The 18,917-nt window shown below is 34.7% G+C and overlaps 1 protein-coding gene across 2 annotated transcripts; it reads left to right on the top strand.

The window, feature by feature from the left end:
• The first annotated feature begins 1,837 nt into the window (after nucleotides 1-1,837).
• Nucleotides 1,838-5,484, top strand: LOC107611879 (G-type lectin S-receptor-like serine/threonine-protein kinase SD1-1). 2 transcript variants are annotated; one of them, XM_016313760.3, is made up of 7 exons: nucleotides 1,838-3,350; nucleotides 3,509-3,625; nucleotides 3,862-4,010; nucleotides 4,080-4,290; nucleotides 4,384-4,621; nucleotides 4,709-4,859; nucleotides 4,954-5,484. In XM_016313760.3, the coding sequence occupies exons 1-7, from the start codon at nucleotides 1,994-1,996 to the stop codon at nucleotides 5,242-5,244; spliced, it is 2,514 nt and encodes an 837-aa protein (XP_016169246.2). In that variant the 5' UTR covers nucleotides 1,838-1,993; the 3' UTR covers nucleotides 5,245-5,484. The 2 variants fall into 2 exon arrangements, with proteins under 2 accessions (XP_016169246.2, XP_088352216.1); XM_088496090.1 differs by lacking the exons at nucleotides 1,838-3,350; nucleotides 3,509-3,625 and adding an exon at nucleotides 3,670-3,787.
• Nucleotides 5,485-18,917: the final 13,433 nt, after the last annotated feature.

Raw genomic sequence — 18,917 nt, 5'->3', positions numbered from 1 at the left:
CTCTTGAAATACACCCAAATACCAGTCATATACAACTCAATTTATTTCTTGATTACATGAGATCAGAAGAATACATTACAAAGAATAGATTACAAAAAATACAAGTATAGATATTTTCTGTAATGAATTACCTGATGTATTCAGACCAAAGACAACTCCTAGTCTTTTGGTTTTAATTCTCAATGCACCGTGTCGGGTGTCTAATTTGCTTTTTGACAAATTAAAGGAATGTGCCAACCCTTCAAGATTTTATATGGCACATTCATAGGAGGAGTGGGCATCAAACCCTCAAATCCTAATTTTTCGACGATGGCCTTCTTCACTTCACTCATGTTTTCGAACTTTTCATGCAAAAGTTTTGTGGAGCATCTTAAATCCTTGGTTTGCTGTAAACAAAGCAAATGAGAATAATTTAAATAAGCTATATTTTTACTAGAAAAAATTGACTTTGTCTAAGATCTGTGTGTTATTGTTAATAGATAATAACCTCACTAGTTACACTCAAATCCAATTGACATACACCTAAATACCAACCACATACACTTTTATTATTTTTTGGATTACATGACACTATATGAGTTCAAAATGATATTCAAGTCAACCAAACATTCATTAATGACACTACAAGCGCAAACACAAGCACAACAACACTAGTTACACTTGAATACACGTAATATATATTAAAATACGAGTCACATACACCTTTATGAGTTCAAAATAATATTTAACTCAACCAAACATGCATAAAATGACACTAGAAGAACCAATGACACGCAAATTCGATTGAGATACACCCAAATTCTAACCATATACACTCATATAAGAGTTTACTTGAAATACAGTCGAAAGTTTATATTTATACAAACTCACTTCCAAATAGGCAAACATTCACAAAAACAGATGAAAAAATACGTTAAATCATTCACGAAAGAGTACGTAAAATATTTTAAACAACAAGAAACAATCATCACCGATTGAACAGTTTGACGAGTATAGTAATATCTACTTTAAACCAAGAACACATAATGAATCTACTTAATAACTGCAAAATATGGTGATATAGTGTTTCGCATTCGAAATCAGAAAGAGAAAAGTGAAAAACCTCCAAGATTAGTGAAACGGTACCTTGAATAATTTTTTTTTGGTATTTTTTGTTTGGAGATTTTGAAGTTTTCTTGTTGATTTTCTCTAGTATTGGCGACGATTTTCACAGTTTGTTGAGAGATTTTAAACGTGGTTTGAATCTCGACGGTTGTAATTTTGATTGAGGAAAAAGAAAAAGTATCTTTTTTTATAGTTGATTGACGTGCGTGTTATCACATTCGAGTGGATGAGAATAATTTTTATTAGACTTAGTCCAACTTATAAGACTTATAAACTAAAAAACCTTGAATGTATAAGAGACTCTGATATTTTAATTCTATATCATTTTAATTACGGTAGAAGTCAAAAATAATATTCAAAATTAATCCACAGGAGATGCTCTAAATAGTGATTTGTCAAGAAGTTTGTTTTAGTTTCCACTTCATCATTTTATACTTTATAGTACAGTTCCATACTTCCATCATGCTTCAAACTAGTAGATTGACACGTCTTTCTTAGTTTGTATTTATCTATCTACCTACCTATCAGGGCGTGTTCAACTTTAACAGGGCATTGACACGTTGTCTTGATACGTCAAGAATGCAATCCAAAGAAGACAAATTCTCCATTGCCGTCCCAAACTTGGTTTGTATCTTTCTGTGCTTCTTCTTGGGTATGATGCAAGATAGAATTATTAAATATTTTCTTTGTACGGTGAAAGCTCTTTAGCGGAAAAATTTGCCTTTTCATTTCTTTTTATAGTTTTTACCAACTTTCTTTCCGCCTTCCTTACCATCACACATTTTGCCTACTTTTGTTTTATTCCACAACATTTTTTATTATTACTCAGACTTAAACAAGATTTTATGTTAGTTCTTTTCTGTTGCAAACACCCATTTTTCTATAAAACATGTTTTTATGCTTAAACACTAACCCACTAAAATCAGTTCTTTACTATTTTTTCTTGTATTTTAGTGAAAACAAGTTGTTCATCATTAAAAAAAAAATGGAAAAGTTGAAGATGCTGTGGTCTTGGTCCTTTCTATTCTCACTTATATTAAGAACCTCCACCTCACTTGACAATATAACCGTTTTTCAATCCCTCAGCGATGGAGAGACATTGATTTCACATGAAGGAATCTTTGAACTTGGTTTCTTCAGTCCTGGAAACTCAAAGGGCCGATACGTAGGTATCTGGTACCATAATATGTCCCCTTTAACAGTTGTGTGGGTTGCCAACAGAGAAACTGCACTCAATGATACCTCTGGAGTTTTAAAAGTAACCCATCAAGGACTTGTTCTCCTTGTTAATGGCACCAGCAGCAGCACTGTGTGGTCTTCCACCATGTCAAGCAAAGCGGAGAATCCGGTTGCACAGCTCCTGGTCTCAGGAAATCTTGTTGTCAAAGATGGCCATAGTGGGGAGCACTTCTTGTGGCAGAGTTTTGATTTTCTTGGTGATACACTCTTGCCAGGATCAAAGATAGGTTGGGATCCAGTGACAGGGCGAGAGAGAACTTTAACATCTTCGAAAAGTGCTGATGATCCCGGCCATGGAGACTTCAAATTCAGAATAGACCCCAGAGGGTATCCACAAGCTGTTCTAACGAATGGAACGGTTATAATGGTCAGAGTAGGACCCTGGAATGGACTTATGTTTTCAGGAGCTACCATTTATTTGCGCTATAGTAAATTACTGCCAACTGATTATGATTTCATTGATAAGGAGCTAATTTGTAAACTCCAACCTTTACATGCATATAGTGTTATTAGAAGTGTGGTGACCCCTTGGGGTGGTGTGCAGCTTCTGCATTGGTCAAGACAAACCAGTAGCTGGGAGACACTTCTTTCTTTACCAGAAGGTGAATGTGACAAGTATGCGCACTGTGGCGCAAATTCTGTTTGTAGAGTCACTCCGGCTCCAATCTGCACATGCCTAGAAGGATTTGTTCCAAAATACTCAAGAAAGTGGAAGGACATGTATTGGTCCGATGGTTGTGTTAGGATCACTCCATTAAGTTGCAGCAAAGATGGTTTCAAGAAGCACTCAGGTGTGGTGTTGCCTGACACATCTACCTCTTGGCATAACATGACCATGAACCTGCAGGAATGTGAGGACTTGTGTAGGAAAAATTGTTCTTGTACGGCATATTCCAATTTGGATGTTCGTGGCGGAGGAAGTGGTTGCATACTTTGGTTTCATGATTTGATTGATATGAGACAAGGAGGACAAGATCTTTATATTCGACTACCTATGTCAGAGCTAGGTACCCCTTTAAGGATTTTTTTTATTTTTATTTTTTCATTTAGTTCATTTTGTCGTCTTAAGTTCTTATTGATTTATGATTTACTACATTATATTTTCGCAATACATCAATGTAATGAAAGAATTAATGAACAATGTTCTTGAGCCTTGTTACCTCAGGTGATGAGTCAAACAAGAAAAAGCTTGTAGGCATGATTGTTGGCTCCATGTTGTTCTTTATGAGCATGATGTTTGGACTGGTTCTATGTCTATGGAGAAAGAAACTCGAGGAACCTGGTGAGTTCATGATATTAACATGTGACTACTTCTATTTTGCAGTGATATTTGGAAGAACTATAATTTTGCAGTCCCATTAGTCTTGAAATCTTTTGCTTGAAGAATTTTTATTCTTTTTTCAAAGTTAACAAATCAAGCCAGTGCGCTTATTCTACTCCGCAGGTGATTAATAAATCAACATGAATTTCTTGACATTATGATAAATAGCTATTTGCTAATCATTCCCATTTCTATAGAAATATTTTGGTGGAAGCAACGGGCTCACGAAAGGGAAAAGGATGACATGGATCTTCCAATGTTTGATTTATCAACCATAGTTTATGCCACTAATTACTTCTCTAGTGAAAACAAATTGGGAGAGGGTGGATTTGGATCTGTATACAAGGTAATTGATATGAATATTTTGGCGGTTATTATTCTCCACATATTGTGTTGTCCTGACCGTTGTTATCAGGGTGCACTTGAAAATGGGACAGAGATTGCTGTGAAGAGGCTTTCCATTGACTCTGAACAAGGACTGGATGAGTTTAAAAATGAAGTTCAGTTAATTGCAAAACTTCAGCATCGCAACCTTGTAAAGCTTCTTGGCTGTTGCATTCAACGAAAAGAAAAACTCTTGATTTATGAGCTCGTGCCCAATAGGAGTTTGGACACCTTTATTTTTGGTTCATTCCTTAAACCATCTTGAATTATCGTTCTCTTTCATATTTATCGTCGATTAGATGTCATGTTAACTTCAAATATTGTCAACATGGCAGATGATTCTAGAAGAAAATTATTAGATTGGGCAAAGCGCTTTCAAATTATTAGCGGAACAGCCCGAGGCCTAGTTTATTTACATCAAGATTCTAGGCTAAGAGTGATTCATAGAGATCTAAAAACTAGCAATATACTTCTTGATAAAGACATGAACGCGAAAATATCAGACTTTGGTCTTGCTAGGGCATTTGCCGGAGATCAAACTGAGGCCAGAACAAAAAGAGTGATGGGAACTTAGTTAGTAGGCTAAAATATTGTTTACTAGTTCAAGTTGCAACATTTTTTCCTCCGGAATTCTTATGTGATGCACTGAATGCAATGCAGTGGCTATATTTCTCCTGAGTATGCCGTGCGTGGATCCTTCTCAATGAAATCTGATGTGTTCGCTTTTGGTGTAATTGTGCTTGAGATAGTAAGTGGGAAGAAGAACAGAGAGTTCTGTGTCCCTCACCAGAGTCTTAACCTTCTTGGACATGTAAGTAATACCAAATAATAAGGATAAAGTTTCAAACTTGACAGTAGTTCACATAAACCGAAATTCAGCCAATATAATTTTGACATCTTTAAAGGCATGGGAGCTCTGGAATGAGGAGAGGCCCTTGGAACTGGTGGATGAATCAGTGCGCGATTCGGTGATTGAAGTTGAAGCATTGAGATGCATACACATAGGGCTGTTATGTGTTCAAGGGAGACCCGAAGATAGACCTAACATGTCATCTGTAGTTCGTATGCTGGAAGATGATAAACCATTGCCCAATCCGAGGCTGCCGGCATTTTACTCACACCAGGAAGAATCTATGGGAAGAGATGATGGAGTTTCAGCAAATGAGGTTACCATATCATTGTTAGGGGCAAGATAGTGAGTAGATCTTATATTTTTAATGCTATAGGGCTAAGAGCATTTTCCTTTCATCAAAATGCAGCCAGTTTTGATTTTCCAGTTTCACTTTTATTTATTTATTTTCAAAATTAGGAGTGAAGCTTAAATCCGGGACTTCATATAACTTATTAGTAGTTTTCTTTTTATTTTTGGTCAAATGAGAATCTGTCTATCTATTTATTTATATTTTATAAAAATTAATACAACTAGATTAAGATCAGTTAGAAGAGTTAAATTAATTATATTATATAATATAAATTTAAAATTTTATATATATTGTTTAGAGATATATTAGATAATATGTAAACTAATATTAAATTTAAAAGTTAATTTGTAAAGAATTATTGTGTAATGTATTTATTTAATTTGATAATTTATATATAATTTAATAATATTATTATTCAACAAAAAAGATATAAAAAATATACCGTTTTAATATTGCTAATAATTGTGCTTAACTATTATTTTGTAATTCAATTGAATAATAATATAAATTAAATTTAATTGTTTAAAAATTTTAAAATTTTTTTTAATAGCATGTCAAAATTAATTTAAATTTTATAATGGTGGATAATAAATGATAAATTAAAATAAAAAAATAATTCAAAATTTAATAACAATAAAAAATAAAATTATATATAAATTAGACTGTAAGTAATAAAAATATTCAATTAAAGTTTATTTATCTGATTTTATATAATTATTTTTATTTTTATTTTTTGAATAGTTACTTTTATTTTTTTTATTTTTTTTAGATTATATTTAAATATTATTTAATAGTGATGAAATTATTAGATAAAATACAAGTATGAATATTATTAATGTTTTGATAATTAAAAATGACATTCAAATTTCTAATTCATGCTACATATCTATATAATTTTTCATCTAAGTCCATCCAAGTTGACGCCATACCAAAAACATCCAATCTCATTAAATGAAACATGACTCCATGCGCCCAAACGCACGAAACGTTAACATCTTTATTCGCGCCTTGAATATGAAACAACGTTCCTTCTTCAACATTGAAACCGCTACTAGAGAAGTTCGAATCTCTCTCAAAATCTCTCGAACTTCACTTGTATTCTCTGCGGAAATCGTTACTGGAGAAGAATTGCGAGAAGATTTCGAAAGGAAGAAAAAAACACGAACGAAAACAAGAATAGAGACTGCGAAAGGTATGATAAAAACTACTTTCATTTAAAATCTTGCAATGTCGCATTTTTCTTAGTTGCATTTTAGGTTTACTGAATTGAGCTACTTCGTTTAGTAGATTGACTTAATTTGATTCCATTGCGTAACTAGTGCATATGAATGGAAACGTGTTCTTATTTTCTTTCTGTTCACTGGAGTGGCTCATTTTCATTCATTTGATTGTTAGTGTGTTTAGTTGAGTCCTTTTACATGAAGAAATGATTTACTTGATAATTGAATGTTTATTACATTTTATTCAGCACATGATTGGTGTTCAATTCACAAGTGTTTGTCATTTGATTCACCTGATTGTTAGTGCGTTCAGTTGAATTTTTTTGCATGCAGAAATATTTTTCTTGCTGATTGAATGTTTATCAAGTTTTATTCAGAACATCAATGAAATTCAGTTCAGTGGAGTTTGTTATTTTAATTCATTTGATTACTAGTGTGTTTAGTTAAGTCCTTTTGCATGCAGAAATGATTTACTTGATGATTGAATGTTTATCACGTTCTATTCAGCACATGATTGGTGTTCAATTCACTGGTGTTTGTCATTTGATTCACCTGATTGTTATATGTTCAGCTGAGTTCTTTTGCATGCAGAAAAGTTTTTCTTGATGATTGAATGTTTATCACGTTTTATTCAACACATGAATGGTGTTCGGTTCAGTTGGGTTGGCCATCTTGATTCACTTGATTAAAATATGCATGATTGTGCTTGTCGGTGTATTGAGTGAAGTATTGACCAAATTTTTTTTGCTTCAGGCTCGAATATTTTCCAAATATTCTGTTGCACAAACTGAACAAAATCAGAGACTAAGTGATTCGTGCATTTGAAGAAATAAGACTCCCAAAGTCATCTGCTATCCTCTCCAGTCCTTATTGTAAATTCACATCTGGGGATATAGATAATAAATAGGATATACTTTGTTTGACTGGTTGTAATTCACACTATTTTGTTTAACTTGTTTAAAAAATCAAACAATGTATATATGTGAATATTAATGTAAATGTTATTGGAAATTTAATGTTAATGTATATATCTGATTCAAGATGGATTAGTCTTTGTCCTGTTGGTCTGAGATGTTTATATATATATATATATATATATGTTGGAACTGTCTGCCTGCTGTTTTGTTCCAGGTTGACAGTGAATAGAATCAGGATATTTATCAAACATTAAGAGCCCCAAAAAAATAAATGAACCAAAATTAATACACAGAGTGAACTGAAAAAGTGCATATATCAATATAGTAGAGAGATAATTTTAAAAAAAATGTTTCTATCAGTATTCAGTTTCAGAAACTTCTGAACTCTTTGGAATAATTTTTGTAGAACTTTTCGGCTTCTTCTAGTGTCTTGAAAATCATCCCGACTTTTAGGACAAATTGTTTATCCACAACACACCTGGTCTGCAAAATGAACCGAACATGTTATTATAGTGAAACAATCGTATAGTACTAAATGAATGGAATATTATATAAAATCAAATTCAAATAGCTTTCTGCATAATGAACCGAACACGTCATTAGGTGAAACAATTATATAGTACTAAATGAATGGAACATTATCCATTATATAAAATCAAATTCAAACAGTTTTCTGCATAATGAATCGAACACGTCATTATGGTGAAACAATTGTATAGTACTAAATGAATGGAACATTATCTATTAAATAAAATCAAATTCAAACAGCTTTCTGCATAATGAACCGAACACGTTATTAAGGTGAAATAATTGTATAGTACTAAATGAATGGAACATTATCCATTATATAAAATCAAATTCAAACAGCTTTCTGCAGAATGAACCGAACACGTTATTATGGTGAAACAATTGTATAATACTAAATGAACGAAACATTGTCCATTATATAAATTCAAAATACCTGTGTCTATAATTGAGAGATTATCAATTCAATTCAATTCAATTCAATTCAGAACACATGCATACATTCAATTCAATTCAATTTAACAATTGCATTCCATTCAATTCGATTAAAAAAAAATTCAAACCTCGTCCACTTGATTCGTTCCAAAAGAATAATCCAAAACGCTCTCATTCAACTGATTTGAAGTTGAATCATTCATTGTTTTGATACAATATTGAAATCTGAAAATGAAGAAGATAAATTCACAAAATCGGAGAAGAACAATAGGAAGAAGAAGGACGAGCAGCAGAGAAGAATAACGAGTAGAAGAGAAGAAAAAAGAAGAAGAACGACGAGCAGCAGAGATTGCAGATCCGAAAATTACAATGCAAATCATTAACGTTGAAGAAAAGAAGAAGAAGAAGAAGAAGAAGAAGAAGAAGAAGAATGTTTACGTTGAAGAAGAAGTTTATGTAAATCTGTTACATTGATAGGAGGGAGAGGGAGGCGCATGTATATTTCACGTAACTTTGGGGGAAGGGGGAGGCGCGTTAAAGAAAAATTGCTTGGATGACTTGGATAGGTTTTTTATATGGAGGTGGAGCTTTATTGTTTTATTTTTCATGAATCATGACAACATGTATTTTCAACAATACTATTACAACTAAATAATATTAAAAAAATATAAATTATTGAAAGAAAAAAGAAGTTGTTGAGTTAAGAAATTAACTAAATTAATTAGTGATGACAAACATTATTTTTGGTAAATAAATAATTAGTATGGATTAATTATAAATTTCATATTACTAATTATTTATTATGTGTTGCAGGCCATAATTCAATTCAAGCAGCCCAAATTGGAATAAAATAAAACAACAAAGCTGAGGGCTAATAATTCAAGCGAAGCTCAAAGGAAACAAAGCCAAAGAAATCAAAACGGGCTGCTTAATGAAAATCCAATCCAAGCCTGTATCCATCCCACAAAGCTTCTCTTGTAAGATTGAAGTCTTCACTCTTTCAATGTGCAACGTTCACCTCTGTGAGTTGGTCAGAGTTTCAGAAAAGTAAGAAAGAGAAAGAGAGAGAGCTTCTTCCCTAAGCAAATCATCAAAGAAGCAAGAGAGAGAAGGATTAAGCTTGAAACACAGAAGTCTAATCAGAAAATCCAAGCCAAATCAAGCTTAGGTTAAAGGTAACACATCTCCTCTTGCATGCATCAGATCTTCTTCTCTTCTTCCCAACACTCTGCTCTATCCGAAAATGGCATTCAAGGGAAAGTTGTTCTCTGCCCTATTCTGCTGTACATCTACGGTCACAAGTGATACTTGGGGACCAAGTAGTTTCTCAATGGCTAAGATCAAGTTGACCATGAGAAGATCTCTATGGTTACTACTTTATGGCTTTCGGTCAAGATGAAGAAGTCAGAAACAAAGTTTCTACTCTAAGGTTTAATGAGAAAAAGTGATTCTGTGGGTTGGTGAAGCTCAAGGCTCAAGGTGTTGACCTTGGAAGAAGAACCCAGCAATATGCAAGGAGATAAAAGAGGTTTGCTGTTCATTCAGAAACCAAGGAGAGAAAACCAGAGTTTGAGAGTTGTGTTCTGAAAAGAAGTTCCTCTACTTGGATAATGCTTTCTTTCAAAGAAGCATTTGGCCAATACTGAAGAACTCAAGCTGAGGTTTGCGAATCTGGTTTTGCACATAGCAAAGAGGTTGCTGATGAAGTCAATCTCCTTCATGTTTTACTGATTATAATGTACTTTTCTAAGTTTATCTTTCTGTAATTTCTTGAGAGAAAAGGCATTGTGAGAAAGCTTAAGAAAAAGCCATGAGTGGAAAAAGGCTTAGAGATACACTTGAGAGAAAAGCCTAGAGTTATTCTCTGATTTCTTTAGGTTGGTTAAGTGTCTTGTATCTTGTACCTGTAAGGTATCCCTTCCTTAGTTGGGTTAGCACTAAGAGTGATTAGTTAGGTATTAGCATAGCCAATGTCAAGTTAGGTTAGAACTTGAGAGTGAAAGGATTGGGTCAATCCTGTGAAATTGGTGTATGTAATACTGTTAACTATAGTGAAATTCTTCCATAGTTATGGAGGAGACTGGATGTAGGTTGCATAGCACAAGGCAACCGAACCAGGATACATGCTGGTGTTAGCTTTTCTCTTCTCTGTTGAGTTCTGTTTTTTTATATTCATGAGACAAAAATAAATTGTCTCATAAATTTCCGCTGCTGAGTTCAAACAGAACCTGAATTGAAAGTTAGTTTTAATAGGGTAATAACAGGAACTTAAAAGGAAGGCATAGATTCAACCCCCCTTCTCTAAGCCTACCACAACCTTCAATTGGTATCAGGAGCTAAGGTCTCAAGAATCAAGCTTAACCGCTTGGAGCAAAGATCCAATGGCGAACAACTTGGGCACAACCACAGTTGCCTACACCCTCACTGAAGGCAAGTCAAACAACCGGCCAGCTTTCTTCAACGGGAAGAACTACTCCTACTGGAAAGAAAGGATAAGGATTTTCATCCAATCCATTGACTACAACATATGGAAGATTGTTGTGAGCGGTCCCAAGATCCCAACAAAAACAAGTGCTGATGGAGTGGTGACTCCAAAAGAAGAAGCTGAATGGAATGAAGATGATAAGAAGAAGATAGAGCTGAATGCTAAAGTAATCAACCTTCTTCACTGTGCTATCAGCTTTGAAGAGTACCAGAAGGTGTCTAGATGCAAGACAGCCAAAGAAATCTGGGAAAAACTCCAAGTTACACACGAAGGCACTAAACAAGTCAAAAGAAACGAGGATTGATATGCTGTGAAAAGAGTACGAGATGTTTAGCATGAAGGATGGAGAAAGCATTGATGAAGCATTTGAGAGATTCTCAATCATAATCAACAACCTTGATGCTATGGGTACAAACTATGCAGAACAAACCTTGGTGAGAAAACTCCTTAGAAGCCTCACAAAAGAATGGGAAAACACTGCCACTGTCCTAACCGAGAGTAACAACATAAGTCCCATAACCTATGATGAGCTGAGAAGAAAACTCCTTGCCTATGAAGCCACACACACAAACACAGACTCAAAGAAAAAGGGAATATCCCTCAAGTCACAAATAGAACCAAAAGAGAGTGAGTTTAGTGATGATATTTCAGATGACGAGCTTTTGTTTTTTGCTAAGAGATTTAAAAGGATGATGAAGAACAAGGGCAAATACAAGGGTTCAAGTTCAAAGGAGCACAAGATCGACTTGAGCAAGGTGACGTGTCATCACTGCAAGGAAGCTGGACATTTCAAGCTAAACTGTCCAAAGCTCAAAAAGGATGACAAAGGAAAGAAGGAAAGGAAGAGAGTACTCATGGCAGCTTGGGAGGATCTTGAGAACGACTCAAATGAAGAAGAAGAATCTGAAGGAGATGACAAAGACTGTTTCATGGCTGGAAACAACAATCTTGATGAGGTAAATTACTATGATTTGACCATTGAGGACTTACATGCTATTATTGATGATCTCACTTTAAACACCTCAAAACTGCTTGACAAATACAATGAATGCAGATCAGAAAGAGATGTGTTAAGAGCTGAAAATGATTTTTTAAAAGAAAAAGTAAAGGAAACTGAATGTGCTTTGGACATCATTGAAGAAAATAGATTTCTAAAATCTGAACTTGAAAAATTAAAAGGAAAGCACATTGTGGATCCTTCTCATGAGTTAATTGCTAAAAATGAAAGATTAAATGACATGATTAAAAGGTTGAATGGTGACTTAGCAAAATTTGCTCAAGGTTCTAGTAACTTGGACAAATTACTTGCAAATCAAAGACCATTGTTTGAAAAATCTGGTTTAGGCTACATAGCCAAGGAAGATGCAGTTTCCAACACTTCCTCTATAAAATTTGTGGCTTCTTCATCAAATACCAAATCCATACCAAACAAATCAGATATTGGATATGCTTCAATTTTTGAAGAAAAATATGATGAAATGTACACGAGTAAAACTGAGCCTTCACCAAGAACTAATCCGAGTTCAAACTGGCCTGGTTTGGGTTACATTTCGAAAAATGAGGCTGCTTTCAAGAAACCACCATTTTACAACAAAACCTCGTTTTCGAAAGGTAAAAATGTTCAAAAAAATTCTGGTGAAAATGCTTTTGTAAAGAGGAATAACTTCAATAAAAATCAGTTTGTCAAAAGAAATGCATCTCCTCCAAAAACCAAAAAATTTCAACACTTTAATCATTTCAAGCATTATAACTCACCTCAATTTCAGTGACACACATCAGAAAATCATTGTGTCAATTGCAAGAAATTTGGTCACTCATATGCACAATGCTTCATTGAAAAGAGAGTTGTAGGAAACAAAATGTATGATGTTGTTTGTGATTTCAATGCACTTGGGCAACCAAGATGGATTAACTTCAAAGGATCCAAATTAATTTGGATACCTAAGGCTACTTGAAACTCATCATGCAGATTTGCCTAGCATCCAAGAACAAAAAGGACATGTGGTACATGGATAGTGGATGTTCAAGGCACATGACTGGAAGGTCAACCTACTTCATCAAACTAAATAAGTATGATGGAGGTTTTGTGACCTTTGGAGATGATGATAAAGGTAAAATCATTGCTGTTGGAAAAGTAGGTAATGAGCAATCTACTTTCATTGATGATGTACTTTTGGTATGTGGTTTAAAGCACAATCTTTTGAGTATAAGTCAGCTGTGTGATTTAGGATATTTAGTTGTTTTCAAAAGGCTTGAATGATGTGTTGTTAATGAAAAGACAAATGAAGTGATATTTGTTGCCAAGCATTTCAATAATATGTATGGACTTACTCTTGATGAACTAAAGGATCAAAATGTAGTTTGTCTTCACTCTAAAGAATCTGAAAAGTAGTTATGGCACAAGAGATTGGGCCATGCAAGTATGTTTCAAATAAACAAACTTGTAAAGAAAGAATTAGTAAGAGGCCTTCCTTTGATAAAGTTTGACAAAGACATCACTTGTGATGCTTGCCAAATGGGAAAACAAACAAAAAGTTCTTTTAAACCAAAGGAAGACATCTCTACTAAAAGACCACTTGAGTTGTTACACATTGATTTATTTGGTCCAACAAGAACTCAAAGCCTAGGTGGTAAACATTATGGTTTAGTGATTGTGGATGAATATACTAGGTTTGGTTGGGTTTTATTTCTTGCACACAAGAATGAAGCCTTTTCGGTTTTTGAACCTTTTTGCAAGAAAATTCAAAATGAAAAGGATTTGAAAATCTCTTCTATAAGAAGTGATCATGGAACTGAATTTGAAAATAATTTGTTTGAATCTTTTTGTGAGGAATTTGGAATATCTTACAACTTCTCTTGTCCAAGAACACCACAACAAAATGGTGTTATGGAAAGAAGAAATAGAAGCATACAAGAGATGACAAGAGCTATGCTTTGTGAGAGTAATGTTCCAAAATTCCTTTGGGCTGAAGCGGTCAACACAGCTTGCCACATTTTAAATAGAACAATCATAAGAAAATTTTTGAAGAAAACCCCTTATGAACTTTGGAAAGGCTACCCACCAAACTTAGACTACTTACACATCTTTGGATGCAAATGTTTTGTTTTAAATAACGAAGAAAATTTGAGAAAATTTGATCCAAAGGCTTATGAGTGTTTGTTTGTAGGATATTCCACAACTAGTAAAGCATATAGGGTTTATCATCAAGATGCTAGAATTATTGAGGAGTCTATACATGTTATATTCTGTGATACTAACTTGGTACAAAGCATTTTAGAAGATTGTGATGTAGGAAATCAAGCTCAAAAGGAAGTTGAAACTGTGCAAAATCAAGAGAAAGGACATTCTGGTCAAACTGAACCAGAAACTGCAACTATTGAAAATTTGAGAGATAATTCTATTTTGTCTCATGAATCTGAAGGAAACCTTGAAGCCAGCAACACCCAGAATCCTTTGGTGACTGAATCTGCCTCCAAGTCCACCAGACCTTGTGAATTGAGGTTCTTGAAGAACTATCCCGAGGAATTTGTCATTGGGGACGTTTCTCATGGAGTGCAAACAAGGTCTTCCACTAGAAAGGCAAATGAAGGATCAAACATTGCCCTTCTTTCACAAATAGAGCCTCAAAATGTCAAGAAAGCCCTTAGTGACCCTTCTTGGGTTAAAGCTATGGAGGATGAGCTTCTTGAGTTTGAAAAGAACCAAGTATGGACTTTGGTTCCAAGGCTGAGTGGAAAGAAAGTGACCGGCACCAAGTGGATTTTTCGGAACAAGTTGGGAGAAGATGGTAGCATTGCAAGAAACAAGGCAAGGCTAGTGGCACAAGGATATGACCAAGAAGAAGGAATAGACTTTGATGAATCCTTTGCCCCTGTTGTCCGAATGAAAGCCATAAGACTTCTCTTAGCTTATGCTGCACATTGTGGTTTTAAATCATATCAACTGGATGTGAAATGTGCATTTTTGAATGGAGTGATAGATAGAGAAGTGTATGTGGAGCAGCCTCTTGGTTTTGAAAATAAAGAGCATTTTGATCATGTTTTCAAATTATCTTAAGTTCTCTATGGTTTAAGACAAGCTCCTAGAGCTTGGTATGAGAGAGTTAGCTCTTTTCTTTTGAAAAATGGTTTTCAAAGAGGCACCACTGACACAACTCTATTTATCAAGAACTCTAATGTTTCTTTTATTCTAGTCCAAATATATGTTGATGACATTATTTTTGGATCAGCCAATGAATCCCTTTGTTCTGAATTTGGAAAACTCATGACAAGTGAATTTGACATGAGTATGATGGGTGAACTTAATTTCTTCCTTGGGCTGCAAATTAAACAAACTGGAAAAGATATTTTCATTCATCAAGAAAAGTATGCCAAGGAATTAGTTAAGAAATTTGGTATGGAAAATGCCAAACCCATGGGAACTCCCATGCATCCTAGTTCTAAATTAGATAAGGGAGAAACTGAGAAATATGTTGATGAGACTAGGTATAGAGGAATGATTGGTTCTCTTATGTACTTAACTTCCTCTAGGCCTGATATTGTGCAAAGTGTTGGATTGTGTTCTAGGTTCCAATCCAAACCTAAAGAGTCACATCTTTCTGCAGTTAAAAGGATCATTAGATATATTCATGGCACATCCAATTTTGGTCTTTGGTATCCTAAGATTGATGATTCTTCTATAATTGGTTATTGTGATGCAGATTTTGCTGGTGATAGAGTTGATAGAAGGAGTACTTCAGGCCTATGTTGCTTCCTTGAAAAGTCATTGAATGTTTGGTCAAGTAAAAAGCAACCAACAGTGGCTGAGTATATTGCTGCTTCTTCTTGTTGTTCTCAGCTTTTATGGTTAAAAACACAGCTTGTTGATTACAAATTAAATGCTGAAAATATTCCCTTGATGTGTGATAATATGAGTGCCATTAATATTTCTAAAAATCCAGTTTTGCACTCTAGGACTAAGCATATTGAAGTAAAATTTCACTCAATAAGAGAACATGTCCAAAAGGGGGATATTAATATTCAATTTGTTAAATCAGAAGAATAATTAGCAGATATTTTCACAAAATCATTAGCTGAGGACAGATTCTGCATGCTTAGGACTTGTCTAGGAATTTTGAGTTATGATTCTTTATTTGAAAAATGCTGATGTGTTTGCTGGAGCTTTTTGTCTCATGAACAGGTATGAGACAATTCTGGGCAGAAGAAGAGCGTTCCCCCTTAATCAATGTGATCTGGGCTTATTTCAAGTGCAAAATGATTTGGGCCAACCTCAAAAACCAGAACTAGAGTGGTCCAATGTGTTTCCATTAAATCCAACTATCCCTGGGTCCATATATGAATGTCACAATTTTTGTTATGGTTATCATTTTTTTTGGGCTGTGTGATTAAAATATCTTTTGAAAGGATTTTAATTTTTATCCAAAAGGATTTTCAGTTTGATTTATTTTTTTTTGGTTGTATTTCAAAAATTAAAATTAATTTCCAGTTTTATTTTAAAATCAAATAAAATCTTTCTTTTATGAGGTCATGTCTTTTCAAGTCTTTTCAAATGGTGATGCAGTTGCATGGTTTTGGAAATCTACTTTTGGGTACGGTTACCAACACTCCCTCTCTTCCCTCCATAACTTCTCCTCAAACTCTTCAGTTTCTTCCCACTCTCTTTTCTGCTCCTCTTCCCTCAAAAGCCTAAATATCACTAAATGAGGAAGAAAACCTTTGCTAAAAGGCCTCCTCATGAAAAAATCTTCAAGTCTCTCACAAAGCCCTCAACCCGCTCTCACGACCGAACCTTCACTCCATCTCCTTCTCCTCCTACCTCTCCTCCTCGGTGTGATCCCATGGCAAGAACCAAAAATCCTTCTAGGGTTACTCCTTCCGCCAAGAAGACACCACAGACGAAAGAACCTCCATCCAAGCCGGGGTCATCGAAACTGAGTTCATCAAAGGGGAAGCGACCAGCCACACCTGAACCTCTACCTGAGTCCACACAACCAAAGTCTAGGTCTGTTCCATCACGTTCTCAAAGAGGTAAAACTCGAGTTCCTCTTAAGTCAGTTAAAGAACCAGACATTGGCCCTTTTGATCACAAAGCTCACTTTTTGACTTCTCATTCGAACTATAATCCTTATAGATTCAAATCTGCCATGAACAATGATTTTTATGAGGGGGTTATCCAGTATCGTACCCTATGTCCTTCTTTTCTCGCTGATTTTCCATCTTTGAAAAGAAAAGATTTTCCATTTGTTGATAACTTGATTTTTCTGGACTGGAATCACCTTTTTGACATCAAAAAGCCTGTTTATCCCTTGTTGGTCAAAGAATTTTATGCAAACATGACTTATCATGAAGGCACTGCTCACTCATATGTAAAGGGTCGAGACATAGTTTTAAATAATGAAACTATCAGTGATGCTTTGAAGTATACTGATGTTGGGCCTTGTGCTTACACTTCGGTTAAGTGGGATGAAGGTGTTGGAATTTCTTATCATGATGCATTGGCACACATCTGTGAACATGTTTCTTTAATTGATGGCATTACACCCACTCACAAAGCCCTAAGATATGAGCGTGCTCAATTGCACCGAATGGTCAACCACATTATTCTGCCTCAAAGCGGCTCATATCAAAGGATTTCCTACACTGATACTCTTGTTTTATATGCCCTTCTCACCAAAACTGAAATTTCATTTGCATACTTGATGGTTAGATATATGTTTGATTCTGTTAGGAGTGAAAAGGACAAAGCACTTCCTTATGGCATGTTTCTAACTTGCATATTTGAGTATTTTGGTGTTGACTTGACCAATGAGAACTATGAAAATAGACATTCATACCTAAAGGGGTGGTTCAGTGAAACAGAACAAAGGACCCACTAGATATGAAAGAGTTATCCTAGATGATGAAGATGATGATTTTATCGCTGAGGATTCTCCTGGTCCTTCCACTGAGGGTACTTCCATCTCCGCTGGGAAGAAATCTACTTTGCTGAATGTGGTCAAGGATGTCGCTCAAGAGTTTGTTTCCTAATCAAATCACTTGATTGAAATGAGCAAAGAGCAAAGGAAGCTGGCTAGCAAGCATGAGAACTTCCTGAAGAAATCAAGGGATAGGGTGGCTGTGCTCATGACCTTCATTGATAACCTTCAAAATGATGAAAACATTGCCACTGATGTTGAAGAGGAAGCTGCTTCGGAGGGAAATGTTTCTGATGCCTAGGATTTGCCTCATGGAAACTGCTGCTGCTGCTCTCTTTTTGTCTCACAATTTCTGTTTCTTTAGCTACTTTTGAATTGTTTCATTTTGGATGACTGTAATAACTCTAGATACTGCTGCACCTTTGGTAGTTTAGTCAGTAATTTGCACTGTGAACTAACTCTTTTCTGCAGGATTCAAGACTTTATTTTTTGTTGTCCATGCTTATTGTCCGCCCTTGATGACAAAAGGGGGAGTAATAGCAATAGGATATTAGGTACTAGGAATCTTTTGGCATGCTGTAGCTACTAGTACTTCTTTTGTGAATTTTTGTCCAATTGCTGCATTAAAAAACTTGATTTCACATGCTAAATCCTTTTGCTGATGACATTAGCTTGATGTTGGGGTGATTATGTGATGTTGCTTATTTGATACCCTTTAGCCACTAAAAATGTGTATAGCTCTTTATTGTGCTTTCTTTAAGTGTAATATAAAACAGGAACAAAGAAAAAAGCATAAATCAAGGGGGAGCAAATATTGAAAAGGAAAGGGGGAGCAACATAAAAGCAAATGACAATTAAAGGGAGTTTCTAAACCTTACTCAAATTCATTTCCTTTTGATTATTGCTTAAATCATGTTTGTCATCAAGGGGGAGATTGTTGAGTTAAGAAATTAACTAAATTAATTAGTGATGACAAATATTATTTTTGGTAAATAAATAATTAGTATGGATTAATTATAAATTTCATATTACTAATTATTTATTATGTGTTGCAGGCCATAATTCAATTCAAGCAGCCCAAATTGGAATAAAATAAAACAACAAAGCTGAGGGCTAGTAATTCAAGCGAAGCCCAAAGGAAACAAAGCCAAAGAAATCAAAACGGGCTGCT

This window comes from Arachis ipaensis, chromosome B8, assembly GCF_059453495.1.
Source record: "Arachis ipaensis isolate K30076 ecotype BB chromosome B8, ASM5945349v1, whole genome shotgun sequence".
NCBI lineage: Eukaryota > Viridiplantae > Streptophyta > Magnoliopsida > Fabales > Fabaceae > Arachis > Arachis ipaensis.
Note: the sequence above shows the minus strand (reverse complement) of the source record. Positions and strands in the feature narration are given on the sequence as shown.